This window comes from Danio rerio, chromosome 1, assembly GCF_052040795.2.
Source record: "Danio rerio strain M-AB ecotype USA chromosome 1, GRCz13ab, whole genome shotgun sequence".
Classification (NCBI taxonomy): domain Eukaryota; kingdom Metazoa; phylum Chordata; class Actinopteri; order Cypriniformes; family Danionidae; genus Danio; species Danio rerio.
Window position 1 is genome coordinate 46,418,294 of NC_141021.1, and position 15,510 is coordinate 46,433,803.

General features: G+C 36.7%; 2 protein-coding genes across 3 annotated transcripts; both read right to left on the reverse strand.

Moving 5' to 3' along the window:
- Positions 1-955: 955 nt before the first annotated feature.
- On the reverse strand, positions 956-4,647 carry LOC147837477 (uncharacterized). Its single transcript, XM_087237503.1, has 5 exons — positions 3,602-4,647; positions 2,261-3,213; positions 1,850-2,191; positions 1,323-1,364; positions 956-1,191 (listed from the first exon to the last, which is right to left on the reverse strand). Exons 2-5 carry the CDS (start codon positions 2,301-2,303, stop codon positions 1,061-1,063), a joined length of 558 nt encoding a protein of 185 aa, XP_087093629.1. The 5' UTR covers positions 2,304-3,213; positions 3,602-4,647; the 3' UTR covers positions 956-1,060.
- On the reverse strand, positions 3,782-14,652 carry zgc:66472. 2 transcript variants are annotated; one of them, NM_199812.2, is given in 8 exon segments: positions 3,782-4,651; positions 7,217-7,260; positions 7,341-7,408; positions 7,509-8,591; positions 11,265-11,352; positions 11,822-12,211; positions 14,381-14,432; positions 14,506-14,652. In NM_199812.2, coding segments are annotated over 6 exon segments (1,665 nt in total). In that variant the 5' UTR covers positions 12,116-12,211; positions 14,381-14,432; positions 14,506-14,652; the 3' UTR covers positions 3,782-4,563.
- Between the last annotated feature and the right edge of the window lie 858 nt (positions 14,653-15,510).

Consider the following 15,510-nt stretch of genomic DNA (forward strand, 5'->3'; position numbering starts at 1 on the left):
GACCAAAAACAATACATTTTATTCTCTCAATAATTGATATTCATCACAAAGGAAAATATTTTTGTTTTTAGAATATTTATTAGTGATGCATGCAATAATTACAGAATAACCAAAAAAAATGCAAAGAATGGCAATCCCTGATTTTAGAAATCTTTTTCAATAATTGCAAAAAGAGACTGAAAGAGCAGAAGCACAGCTTCATCTGGCAGAGGAACTGACTCTGACCAAACTGCAGCAAACCAAGGCCAATGACTTGAGATCTGCCTCCTAAAGGCTGCGCTCAGACAAGCTGCTCTCTCCACATCAGATGAGGAAGTCTGAAATTATTGAGGAGTTTTTGACATTAAGTCTTTGTTTTATTTACATCTATATTTAAAACTTATTATAAAAACCTCAATGTAGTGTTGTAGGTCTCAGATGAGCGGACTGCTGGAAGAGGATGGGGTGGGCTTTTTCTTGTTTTTATTATTTATTATTATTATTTATTACATTTTCTTTGTTTTCATTTCAAATAAAAATAAAAAGTTATATTGACCCCACACTGGCTATTATATTTGTTGCTCTTTACACAGGCCTATCTATACATTGTGATTGAGCACTGGTAATCCAGATTTAGTGATCCTGAAAAGTTCCTATTCGGATCAGATTGATCCAATCCGATGTTGCTTTAAAAAAACTGGCTCAAAAAATAAGCTGGATTACATGATCACGGATCGCAAAAACAGGATTACTAAATCCAGATCAATTTGATCCGGATTAAACGTTTTGAAAAACCGGGCCCTGGATGTCAAGATTAACAAAGGTCTCATGGAATTTGAATAAATAACTAGTAAATAATAAAAGAATTCTTCATTTTTGGGTGAACTAATAAGTTTGTTTTTCAAGCATACATTAATCATGGAATTGGGGCAGTTTTACTTGAAAAAAAAAAAACAACCATTTAGATAAATGTGTCAAAAGTTAAATCACAAGGGTTATTTTATTTTGCTTATTTGAAATTATTTTAAGTAAAACCATAAAATCCTCCTCATTATACTCATATAACTTCCTGTCACATCTTTTATTCCTCAATGTTGTCTTTGCATTTGCTCGTCTTCATGTGCACCAGAGAAACAGCCAGTGACATTCCCAGCAGGCCAACACACAGAATTGCTGCAAATACTTGATAATGCATAGACAATCCTTCACCGCCTGATTTACAGGAAACAGAAGTAAAGTTCAGATCAGAGAGTGTGTTCCTTAAATAATACTTTCACATCAAAAGCAGAGATGCAAGTAAGGCCATAAATGGGTGTTAAATGCAGAGTGGGAAATTTTCTTACCTTGCACTTGATCTGAAGGTCTTTTTGTAAGGAGCTGGTTTGCTAAAACAGACCAAAAATAAAATACTTTCTGATGAGATTTCTTATATATTTAAAAAATAAAAAGTCATAAAGAGAATAAAATGACATTTATTCAATATAACAAAAAAGTGCCACATTTATAATTTTTTACACAACAAAATACCAATGTTTAAATCTATTTGGTTTCTGTTTATTCATTTACTATATTATGTATGTGTTTATTATGTGCGAGTAAAATGTTAATATGTTTTTGTTCTATAAAGATCAAATAACATTTCATCCAAATTTTTAAATAAAATCCTCAAAATGAATATATTAATAATTTCAAATTGGAATCAAATGTTATCTGATTTTGGTAGAATAAATTTATTATTATCATTTTACTCAAACATACACACACACACACACTAATAAATTAAGCATACCCAGAGAAACCAGATGATTTTTTAAGTGGTATCTTTTTTTTTTTCTCAACACTTATTACGAAATAAAATGGCCACACTTACTGTAAAGTTGGACTCCTTCATCAAAATCCATGTGTTTTTGATATATCGTTGCACAGTAGTACGCTACAAGATCACGATTGGACACATTAAGAATTCTCAATCCAGTCATCTGGTTTTCCATAAATCCCTCAAATTGAGTTTCATTGTAATTCCAAACAACAGCCAACTGTCCATTATATTTCAGACTTGTAACCATTAGAGCCACAGGGCGGCCCTCACTCATCTTCAGCCAGTGGACTTCATTGTAGAAAGAGCGGTTACACGTTAACTCCACACGTTCACCAAGTTTAACCTCCTTCAACTGTGCTGCCTCCAATTGCCTCAAGGGCAAAATGACGAGAACTGAAAGAGAAGTAACTTTTAATCTTTTTTTTTTATTAGAAACAGATTTGCAGTAGTTTTAAAACTCACCTGTTAGAGAGGTTAAGCATGATAACATCCTTGTTGATGTCATAGTCCAGTGTCTGTTTTCTAAAAGACTATTTCTTTTAAAAAGATTTCCTGTCAAAGGAAGTAAAACCACACGCTCAGCCCACTACCACTTTGTTGGTTTTGTTTCCATTTGTTGTGTTTTGGTATGGTGTCTGAAATTGTCAATCAATCAGTACTTTCCAGTTTAAAGTAAACTAGTGAGTGAACAAGTCATTGTTAACAAAATTGTGATTTTTTTTTTTTAAATTAAAGCAGTCATACCTCAATCATGTCAATTACATTATGTAGCTACCTTTTGTCATCATTCTTCCTTTTATTGTTAGTTGCTGAACTGGGATTAGTTTTGTTTCTGACTGAATTCGATGTCAGACAATTTAGACACCAAACTCTGTTCTGATTAAATGCTCTTTAGCATGAAGGAAGTAGGTTTTCTCACCTTCTGTAACAGTTTTGATATAAAAGCCACAACCTACACACATTACTGGACTTCAGACAAACACAAAAAAGACATCTAAACATTTTTTCCACTGACACTATATTTCACGATTACATTTACTGATGCAGAGGTAACTCTTAATGTGGCTACTAAAACTGTTTTCAAATGTACTCTCCTAGTTTTCAGTTGTTTCATGTTTGTTAGTTTTTAACTAGTTTCCTTTTGAAAATCTTTAAGCTTGTTTTAGTTTTCTAAAAATATCTCCCACAACGTTACACCCTCAGCCTGAACCGCTGATACAAGGCAGAATGGATCCATGCTTTTATGTTGTTGATGCCAAATTCTGACCCTACCATCCGAATGTTGCAGCAAAAATCAGGACTCATCAGACCAGGCAACATTTCTCCAGTCTTCTATTGTCCAATTTTGGTGAGCCTGTGTAAATTGTAGCCTCGCTTTCCTGTTCTTAGCTGACAGAATAGGCAACCGGTGTGGTCTTCTGCTGCAGAAGACCATCCGCCTCAAGGTTCAACGTGTTGTGTGTTCAGAGATGCTGTTATGCATCCCTCGGTTGTAAAGAGTGGTTATTTGAGTAACTGTTGCCTTTTTAACTATTAGTTGGAACCAGTCTGGCCATTCTCCTCTGACCTCTAGCATCAAGGCATTTGCACCCACAGAACTGCCACTGACTGGATATTTTCTCTTTTTCAGACCATTCTCTGTAAACCCCAGAGATGGTTGTGCGTGAAAATCCCAGTAGATCATCAGTTTCTGAAATACTCAGACCAGACTGTGTATCACCAACAAGCATGGCTTGTTTGTTAGTTTGTTTAAATTCACTTGAATCGCCTTTCTTCCTCATTCTGATGCTCAATTTGAACTGCAGCGGATCATCTTGACCATGTCCACACGTCTAAATGCATTGAGTTGCAGCCATGTGATTGGCTGATTAGAAATTTGTGTGAACAAGCAGTTGGACAAGTGCACCTAATAAAGTGGCAGATGAGTGTATATCAGAAAGAAAATAGTAAAATGTCATGGATGAGAATGAAGTTTCAAAGACCTGCAGGTTTGAGAATGGTTTATTCAAGTTTTGTGTGTGCTTAATTACACGTACCACTTCATTATTGCCTGCAACAACTGTATGAACAACACAATGTAGTTTATTAGTAAACTGCATAACCGTATGAACAAATGGCACCAATGTTCCACTTTAGTAAACCAATTAGAAGCCAAAAACAGGCAGTGGCATTAACAGGATAAAAAAAAATGAAAATTTACTATTAGTGTTACAGAGAAAGTTCACACAAAAATTAAAATGCACTCGCCCCTCAAGTGGTTATAAACCTTTATGAGTGTATTTCTACTGTTGTACACAAAGTAAATGACAGATTTTAATTTTTGGATGAACTATAAATTTGAGGACATCAGTCCTAAACATCTGAATCAAATAATGACATTATAATTCCATTAATATAAGTCTGACAACAAACATCTATAACAATGTGCAACACCTAAAATGGGCAATCAGCTTAACCAAGGACAGCAGAGAGGCAAATATAAAATCAACATTCAAATACATCTGAAGTCATGAGCTAAATTAATACGCAGTATGGCAAGGTATACAACAAAGCTTTTGATCTCAGGCACTTAAGATCAGATATTAAATGTTACTCGTTTAACATCACTACTAATCGATCCAGGGTAACTGTATGAAACGTCACAAGCACAGTATTTTACAGGAAAAAGTTCAGCAAAACACATTAAATTAACTTCACTGGAAAGCATACATTCAGATCAACGTTTATAAAAGCACAGTCAATTTTATATCATGTTTTTGATCCTTCTAGTTTTTCTTTGGCTCTTCGTTTTTGTCATCCAAATAGCCTGGAAAGCTTTCTGCTGGTTCCCACGTGTTCTGAAACTTTGCCCCACTGAGAAAAGTAAATAAAATACAAACATGAAAAATTAAATGGCAGAAAATAAGAAATGTTCAAACCTGCTGCCACCTAAATAAATGTTTAAATAATTAAGTTTGCAACAGTGGCTCAGTGGTTAGCACTGTCGCCTCGCAGCAAAAAGGTTGCTGGTTTGATCCCAGACTGGGCCAGTTGGCATTTCTTTGTGGAGTTTTCCTGTTTTCCCTGTGTTGGCGTGGGTTTCCTCCAGATGCACCGGTTTCCCCCACAGTCCAAACACATGGGCTATAGGTGAATTGTATGAACTAAATTGGTCGTAGTGTATGAGTGTAAATGTGAGAGTGTATGGGTGTTTCCCAGTACCAAGTTGTGGGTGGAAGGGCATCCGCTGCATAAAACATATGCTGGAATAGTTGGTGGTTCATTCTGCTGTGGTGACCCCTGATAAATCAGGTACTAAGCCGAAGGAAAATGAATGAATGAATAATTAGGTTTTGTGTTGCTGCCACCATAACGCCTTTTTTTGGCTGATAATGATAACCAGCAACTCTTTGGATTTGGAGGATGATAGCCGATATACTATAGCCGATAATTATAAATATTTCAAAATGCAATATTTTTATACAGTGAACAGCTGATTTTATTTTTAAAACTTTATAAAAATTTGAAATGATTTTATAAATGGAATAGCCTACACAAAGCAAAAAAATGTATATACAATTAAAAAATTTCAAAAATTCAAAATTTCAAAATTTCAATATCTGAAAACGCGTTTTAAGAGGTGTTTTGACAGCTCAGAACCGGCGTACAATCGAAAAGCTAAATACAGAAAGTATTACTTTAGAAAAGGCTGCATAAATTTATCACATTTGGCGTTTTAGATTCTTTTGAACACATGTGGGTGCTGTGTGTCAATCAGACAACGCTTCTATGTTCGTTCTAGTCCTTGAAAGTCAGATTTTGATACCAGAGCATTGAGCACAGATGACTTTAGGACAAACACAGTGCATAGGACAAACACAGTGCATAATATAAAGACAGAATGTGATGTAGGTGAGTTGAGAACCCCTATGCTGGATTCAGTGACTGGCGCACCTCTCCCGTGCTGCTGTAAAGGCTCTGTCGGCTTACTATGCATGTGCACGGTGGTAATAGCCATCACAAGCACTCGTTATAATCATTATAAAAATGGCGATCAAACGAAATACAATCTTACATCCACAACACATGGCAAGCAACGCACCGATAATAACAAATAATCATACTAGATTAAAAACAACCCAAGGAGTTGTTTAGCACGTGTGCACGTGTGATGTTTACACAGGTAATATTTTTCCTGAGAAGATTTAAACCAAAATAAACAAAATGACACGCTATCAAACATATCAACAATGATAAGGAATATGGTTACTTACTGAGTTATTAATGCTCAGCAACACCAAACAAAGAAAGGACAGACTTTGAAGGAATAAACAATGTGAAGAAAGCTCCATTATAGTGCACTGGACAAGTCTGAACATGTTTCGTCCACATGCGTGATGCAGGCAGTTCTGTACAATAACGTAATTTATATTGTGCATCCCTACATAATGCCATAACTCACTACTGTTTGCTGCTCTAGAGAAAAATTCGAGTTTGACTTCTGAATATTTATAAACAAATTTGAATAAAAGTTGGAGTTAGTTAGTATCTTTTTAGTTCCTTTTTTAACTAGCACTCACTGCATTTTAGCAGTAAGAAGCTGAGATACAGAATATTGAGCTGAAGCTTGACTACAAAATTAAACTGCAAATCAAATCGAAATCGCAAAAATCTGCCTAAAATAAATAAATAAATAAAAATTACATTTAGATATTTTTCATTGTACTTATACAATTTCAGGTGCACGTCACTGGTATGACAGCTAATGTAAAATTTACATTTAAATAAAAATTTAGTACAATGCACATATGTACATAAATTTTGTACTAACATTTAAAAATTATCTGTATTTCTGTAAATAATTCTGTTTATAATTACTTTGTTGACGCAATCCTTAAACCTGCCCATACCACCAAACCAGTCTCTAAACTTACCGAATCCCACCCAAACAGTACCATAAGTATTCCATAGGTTTTGTGCAACACATTATAAACATAAGTACATTGTACTTATTTTTTTATGCAAGTACTTAGTATTTAAGCCCACTTAATAAAAAAATGGGACCAAAATGTATAAATAAACCGAATAATAATAATAACAATAATAATAATAATAATAATAAGCCCTTAATTGTCCACATAGCCTAAAAACAATATTTGTTATACATTTAAATTGGTTAATTTGAAAAATACACATTTTACTCTCATAGTTTTTATCCATGCGAGGTAAATATACACAGAGTTACCTTTTTATTTTTGTTTCACAAAGACAGAAGTGGCATTTGGAAAATGGGGTGACAACTACTTAAACGTCTGTCACATTTTGCTGGCCTGGTGTTTAATGAATTACATTAGCTGCTTTGGAATACAACTTGCTGTACATTTCAAGATGACACAATAAAGTTATAGTCTATAAAACATAAAATAATGGAAAACTTACCACAATGTGCAGGGCAACCATTTGACTCGAACTTCATTTTTTCCCTTTTAAAATGAGAGTAAAGAGTGTTACAGAATGATGACACTTTTCTTTTCAAAATTCTTTACGAGTGATCACCTCTTACCTTATTGTTTCTCCATCTCAGAATATTTTCAACAGGAAACACGCCATTGTATGCATCATGGGAACACTCTACAGCAAAAAATTGAGAGTTACATTGCAGAACACTTAATACATTAAATCAAGCCATTTTCTGTTTTCAAACAACATGATGTAATTTTTGTAAGATTACCTGCCATTCTCCTCTTTCTTGGTGGAGTGTAGAGTCCGGACTCATCACTGGGAAGTTTTTCATCATCTGTTACCTTCTCATTTTCACACGCAGTTGATGGCTCTGATCCACTTGCATCTTTACTAATCTGAATTTGGCAAGAGGTGCTTGACATGACAGCATACACTTTCCTGACACTTGACTGTCCGCCACTGGAATCCAACAGGCTTTCACCTGAACTTTGAGATGACGGTTGTGTCATGCTGGAATCAGGTAAATTCTCCATTGTGGATTCTGCACCACGTTCACAAGCAGATCCATTGTTTGTTTCTGTTGCATCCACATTTTGCATGTCATTATTCTGTTTTGAAGAGTTATTTTGCAAGTAAGAGCCACTCGAGCACAAAGCAGCCTCCAGCTGGGAGTCTGAGATTCTTTCAAGACGAACCTCAAACCTCTTCGACTTGATTTCCTTGGGAATGATAAGGTTGGTGTGGATTTTTTTGTGCACGGCCCAGGCACATAGAGTAGCAAACTTTTCCTCACATTGACTGCAGCTCAACGGAGGCTGAACCTCCTGACGGTGTGTGAAAAGCCCCTGAAGAGTATTGAACACCTGCCCACACTTGTCGCAATTCTGAGGCATGGAGCACTTGTGACTCTTAAATTGGAGGTCAGTTTTGAATCTTCTCTCACATTTTCGGCAGATATAGACGGTAGGGACCTGGTGCTGGGCTTTGGAAGGGCTAGACTGCTTGTTGCACTCGTCCGATGAACAACACAAACAGTGTCTCTGCATGCCGAGGTGCTGTCGATCTCGAAGACCACGGGAAACATTAGCATCATTTGGGTGCGTCGGAGTTGAGGTGACATTTTCTTTCTTCATCTCCTTTACTTTTGGGCTAGTTGTTTGAAAGTCCACACTTGCAGATGCTTCAGCATCATCATCATCATCATCAACAGTTATAGGTATGGTATGGCTAGATATTGACATGGATTTCTGTTTTTTTGGGGGACGACCTACTTTCCGTCTTGCCACAAATTCTGTGCATTTGGTCTTTGGGCTGTTAGTCTTCTGGGTTTTAACTTTCTTACCTGATGAACCTACCCAAAACAAAAGTGCAAATTAGGATTGTGTGACAGCGATAAGCAGCAAGTGAGGCATCGTATTACAAGTGTAAGGGCCTCCTCACGCTGCGCTATCCGAACCATGCCCAGGCCCGTTTCCCAGATCATTTGAGAAGTGTGAATGCTCTGAATCGGGCTCAGGCACGAATCAATTGGCCAACCCTGGCCCGGTTGGAAGAGGTGTGCCAGAGAGCGGTTCACTTATAATGTGAGTGCAAAGCGCTCCTGAGCCCGAAACTGAAGCCGAGACGTGACTTTTACGGGATTGTTTCATATGGATTTTTTAATCATTCTAAAGGCTGATTTATACTTCTGCGTCAAACGCCGGCGTATGCTACGGCGCTGACGTATAGCCCTTCGCCGTGGCCGTCACTGACGTGCACCTCTCAAAAAATGTAACTACACGTCGCAACGACGCGTAAGCTCTGTGATTGGTCGGCTTGGTAGCGCTAACGAGTCTGGGCGGGACCGAGAGCCGCGCGAATGGCGCTAGCGATTGTTTACAAGTGTGAAGTCCCGTGAAGGAGCTCCGGATGGAAAGTGTTGTTTTGTGTTTACCTCATAGTTAAAGTTGTTGCACGTCTGCCGGTTCCTGCCTCAAAATGAGCGAGTTTGAGCCACTTGTACATCCCGGAAGTGTTCAGGAAAAGCAATAAAGCAGCGAAGAAACTCGACACAGAGGAACATTTACACCTCACTGCCAACTAGCGTTTCGGAAGTGTTAATGCAGACCGACAGAGACAGCTCGCAGAAGTATAAATGCACAGCCACGCACGTTGCATGCGCCGAGGGTTACGACGGTCACCTGACGCAGAAGTATAAATCAGGCTTTACTGTTCAATGAACAAACTCTCGTAGGTTATTAAAGACGCAAACCCCTCACTGAATGACAGCTGTACCTTCAGCAAACCACCTAAGACCAGTAGCACGAGGACTTTATGATTGTTTATGAGCGTCAAAAATGACTGATCTGTTTGGCGAAATATTTGACTTCGTGTCACTGCATCCCAAACGACTGTATAACCAAAGAAATCTCCTCTGTGCTAAGCAAAAGCGCTTACTGAACAGCGCATCACTTTAACACTCACATGCCCATTGCAGGATGGTGGACAGGGGTCATCACAGAAAATCTGATTGGTCTGCAACCTCATTCTCAGCAGAATGTGATGCATATTGTGAGACAAATTCCTCCCTACTGAACCAAATAAGATTTGGGCACCCAAAACAAAGTTTGCCTCAAACCGTTGTTGGTAATATTTTACCACTTCTGACAGAGAGCAACCCACAAGCTTTGCAGGTTCGGAGAAACGTTAAGCCTGGTTTACACTTGACGTGTCCGCTTGTTTGCACATGGCGAATGTGGCGTCTTCGCAGAGCTTGCGGAGGTTTGCTTTGGGTGCCTGCGCCATGATTTCAGCTAGCGGTGCGCATGGTTTTTTTTTTTTAGATGAGCAAACAGTGCACTCGGTGCCGCGTTTGATTTGAGTTGAATATGAAACACTTTGAAGAGATTTTGTCTGAAACAGTGTCACTGTACAGACATCTAAATGATCTGTGATCATGGAGAAAACCTAATGATCAATAATTCTTGGCTAGAATATGCAACATCCATGGGAAAGGTGAAAGATTTTGTTAAAAGGTTTGGAAAACCTGAGGGATAAGTTTGTTAAAGCTAAAAGAGGTCATGGCAAAAGTGGAGACCCAGGTACACAATTACACATGTTTTTCCACCAGTCATGGGTTTAACACAGATTTATATTTATATATTTTTTAATGTAAAACAATTTAATAGCTACAAAACTCTAATGAAGTCACAGAATTATTTCTTTGATAACTGGGAAGGTATATTTAAACCTATCGACACAGTAATGTGTGAACTGTGGAGCGGGCTAAATCTAAAAAAAACATCTGTAATTTTGGTAAGTGGATTTTTTTTTCTGCCATAATAAAAAAATATTTGCAGAGCAACTCATGTTTTCTTGTCATTAATATTTTTCAATAACTTTAAAAGGTAAAACTGTCTGAAATATGAACAAAAGCAAGTGACGCATCAAAGTTTGATTAAAAAAAATCTTAAATGGTTCTAAAAATCCTTATAATTATTAAAATAATTTATAAAAATAATATAAATAATTAGTTTTAAAATATTTAATAATATTGATGTTTCAGAAACTTCCTACTTCTCTGTTTATCCGTCTGATTTTACGGTGGGTTTCTTTTGACCGCCCCCTGTCATCATTTTAAAGGATATCACAACAGCAAACATAACAAGTATAAAAGCTTCGTCCGTTTCACGAGGTGTGCACGCAGTCAGCGGAGGTGCGCGATGTGGCACCAGGTGAAAGTATAATTCCAGCTTTAGACCCAGTCATATTGTTATAACAATGTGAACTTTGTCACACTTACTTATATCTTTATCCCTGCCTGTTTCCCCTGCATCCAAAACACTGAATACAAAAATGTGATTATTTGCTTACCATCTAATCTATCAAGAACTGTATGGATGATCAATAAATAATAATTTACCTGCGATTAACAAAAATGTTTTTGGCTCATCGCCGTACATAAAGTCATTCACAAATACATTATGTAATCTGATATTTCTGTGATTTACTATTATAGCTTTTACTTCATTAATAAAAATGGCACCTGGTTTGCTTGACTGCGCCGTCACTTTAGTTTTCCCCACACTGATACATCTGTCCTTAGAGACCTTTCCTGTTCTTGCTTTAGAACCCTGCAAACACAAACAAGGTGGTAACTATTAATATTAACAAGCATGCACAAATTATTCTACATAAAATAATATTAAAAGAGATGATAGGGGGTAGAGCTGTTTTGAAAATATTTTCAAGAAATCAATTCTGAGATTTTCAAAATCACTGCTATTCTCTTTTGAATCGATTTTCTGAGCTATTTTATTGAACATTTGTGTCTATGGCTACAGCCTAGAGCGCCATCTGCTGATAAAAACTAAGCTCAACAATCAATTCAAGAGAAAACAGTGATGCATTCTGAACATCACGGAATCCATTTCTTTAACAATTTTTCTCCACTACACAAAAAAACAAAAAACAAATGGGCCACAAAGACCAACCAATAAACAATAATTTAAATCAAAATGATACAATGAATAAAATTGAAAAAAAGATGACAAACACTGTAAATGTGGATTTAGAGCAAAACTTGTACTGGACTACACTCACCGAAGCCCGTGGTTTGTCCGAGTTGTAGCTCTGCTTAAACTGCGACACCTCCATCTCATCGTCTTCTCTTTTAAAATCACTCCTCTGAGCCCTGATGATGGCCTCTCTCTTTTCCTGCTCACATTTCTCCAAATGTTGCTTCAGCAAGTCTATCTCCTTCCAGCTCCGGGTGATCTCCACTCTCGTCTCCAGCAGAACTTTACTGAATATTTTGACTATCTCTGAAGTCGTCGCCACCATCAGTCTTTCGATCAGAGTTCTGAATTTAGCCGATAAGGGATCCTCCACTTCCATTGTGTGTAGCTGGGGGGTGAATTTATTGCACAGAATTGCTGCCAAGCCAACAATTGCGCAGCTGTAAAGACTAAAGATGGACAGCCTTTAGGATACCTATTAACAAAGAAAATGTATTGATTATTTTTTATTAAAAATCAAAAAGAGTAATGTTATGATGTAGTTTTTGTGAGATATTGTTTTGACCTCAACTCTAAGGAGTGATATCGGCTTATCTGACTGGATACATTGTGACCGTTTTGGCAGCATTACAAAACACAATTGTCTTTCTGTATGTGTATGAACTTGCATGGAGTATCCTTATAGACATCAGCAGTTATCATATTTTATTAATAACATAACATTATAATTAATAATATTTCATTATTAGTAACACTTCAGATTTTCAGTTTTCATTTAACTGAAATTGACTATACAGTGAAAGTTCTTGAATCAGACAATGGATTTCCAACATTCTTCAAAACACCAAATATAAAATAAAATGTAAAAAAAATGATTTATACCACGTCAGACTAACTTCACAGATATTAAGGTACTGTCAAGAAATGGGCGCTTTATAATCGCAGCAAACTGTTTGGAAGCATTAAAAGTGTTCAAGAAGATGTCCAAAAAAATTTAAACGCATTGATCCAGAGACTGTTTAGATGCATGGCACCGATTAGAAGATGACGGCTGTTTACTGTATGACAACCGAAATTGCCCTAAACACCGAGCAGGCACAAGACTTGTGACATCAGATTGACTCTGTACCCTGATGTAATGGGGATGTTACGTTTTGTTTCTAAATGAAAATCCGTTTGACGTCAGAACTCAACAACAGTCTGATGTCAATGTCCAACCTAAAATCAAGCTAATGAAGTTACAGCTTGATGTTGTGTGGATGTTACCACTATGACATCTATCAGATGTTGGATTTTGGTTACCATATCTGACAAATAAATGTCAGTATTTGACTTCAATATGACATTGTTCTTGGTCCAAGATCTAAATTCAATCAAATATCAACATCATTTGCTGTTGGTATTGGTGATCAAAATAAGGTTGTATGCAGACACTGTCTAGACATTGCATTTTAATCACCTGACATCACAAACTCAATCTAACCTCATATTAACATCTTATGACGTTGTGTGCCTGCTGTACAATAACTAAATGCACAACAGAATGTTAACGTTTACACACATTTACAAATTACAAGTAAATGCATCAACTTTTTACAGCGTAACACTCACTACTCTTAAGTACTTTTGAAAGGGCTACTATTTACTCATACTTTGAGTAATATTTACAACAGGTGCTTTTACTGTACTACTTCTACATTTTTAGGCAAGTAATGGTAGTTTTACTTAAGCATGATTTTCAGTACTCTTTCCACCACTGGGTTTGAACAGTGCCTTCATTGAAAAAAAATTATTCTATTATATTATACTATATTATATTATATACACTGAAAAAATAACTGCTACTTGTTCAAACTGCTTATTTAATGAGTTGAAGCAATACAATTCTTAAGTTCTTTTTTAGACAACTTGATGTTTTAGATTCAGTCCACTTAAATTTGTAAAAAGGATTAAGTTAACTTAATTTGTGTAGTGAGGTAAAGTTGGTTTTATATTCGCACATTCAGACTTTCTACCTGATGATATAATTTCAGAAAATTATTTTTTTGCAAATAACGTTACTAAATAGTGACTTCAAAACAACATTAGCACTATTTTGAAGTCACAGTTACATGTGATTTCAGGCCGATTATTTAAAGTACCATGGTAAAAATAGAGAGCGGCTCATGTTGTCACTGAACGAATGTGCGAATATAAAAACAACTTTAACGTTAACTTACCTCAATAATTGTGTTGGAACAACATAATGAAATTGTGAGGAACCCAGCATTTTTACACTGTAACTAAACGTTTTTATGATAAAAAAAAAAAACTAAAAACAATGTATTCTGCAATGTTTTTGCTACGCATTAAAAATGCGTGTGTTGGAGTTGAGATAAATAATCGTCTTTCTATAAGAGGCTGCTTACTGATTTAATGGGCATGACCTGTACAAAAAACGTGGAAGGAGGCATTCCTCACGTTTAAAGGGACATGTCTGATGAAGAAACCAACCAAATAACAAGTTTTCTACCCAATAATATTCCCCACAACAGCTCGTTCATGACTAATATCTCCAGCTTTCTGTAAACAAAGATGAAGTGGTCCCGCGCTCATTAAATAAGCAACTTTCCCCGTTTCTAGAGCAGCTGCAAGTTCTCCTCACCTCATCAATAGTCTGAAGCGGGAATCATTTCATGATGGCGCCTGTGCAGATTCTAAAAACGCAAACTTGTATTAAAACATGTTTGCAGACACTTAATGAAATAAACGCATAATTTCACAGCTTACCTTTGACAAAAACCGCAATTTTCCCGTTTCAGATCGACGCTTATTCCCTCAGTCGGTGTGGAATGTGAGGCGTCACAGTATAACGGGCCGACAGGAAACAACACCCGGCGAGATCTGATTCCACAACAATGCAGCCTGACTGTGAATGTTTGCGTGTATGGTTTCATGGGAGTTAAAAAAAAAACATTTTATGGTAGAAAAACCTACATACAATAAGTCAGATAATTTGTGTGGGTAGCTAAATATTTTCAAGCATTTATATTGTCGAATGTTTTTATATTTTTGAACGAACCCTTGCTTGAATGCATTCTTATATGTGATATATCTGAGGACTTTTTACGCAAATTAAAGGGATAGTTCAACCTAACTGAAAATTCTGTCGTACTTGTTTCAAATCCATTTAACTTTCTTCTGAACACAAATGAAGATATTTCGAAGAAAGCTGGAAGGGAACCCCTTAATCATTGACTTATATTCATTCATTCATTCATTCATTTTCTTTTTAGATTAGACTCTTTATTAATCGGGCCACCACAGCGGAACGAACTGCCAACTTATCCAGCATATGTTTTACACAGCGGATGCCCTTCCAGCCACAACCCAGCACTGGAAAACACCACACACTCTTGCACTCAGACACACACATGACCAATTTAGCAAACTCATTTCACCTATAGCGCTTGTCTTTGGACTGAACCCCACGAACACGGGAAGAACACTCAAACTCCACAAAGAAATGTCAACAGACCCAGCCGGGGCTCGAACCAGGGAACTTCTTGCTGTGAGGCGACAGTGCTACCCACTGCGCCACCATGTTGCCCGTTGACTTACATACTACTTTGTTTTCCTACTAAGAAAGTTAATGGTTACAAGTTTTCAGTTTTCTTCAAGATATCTGTTATAGTGTTAAAGAGAATAAAAAAGGTTTGGGACCACTTGAGAAAGGACATTTTTATTTTTGCGTGAACTATCCCTTTAATGGCTCCATCCCTTCCATTCTTGTGA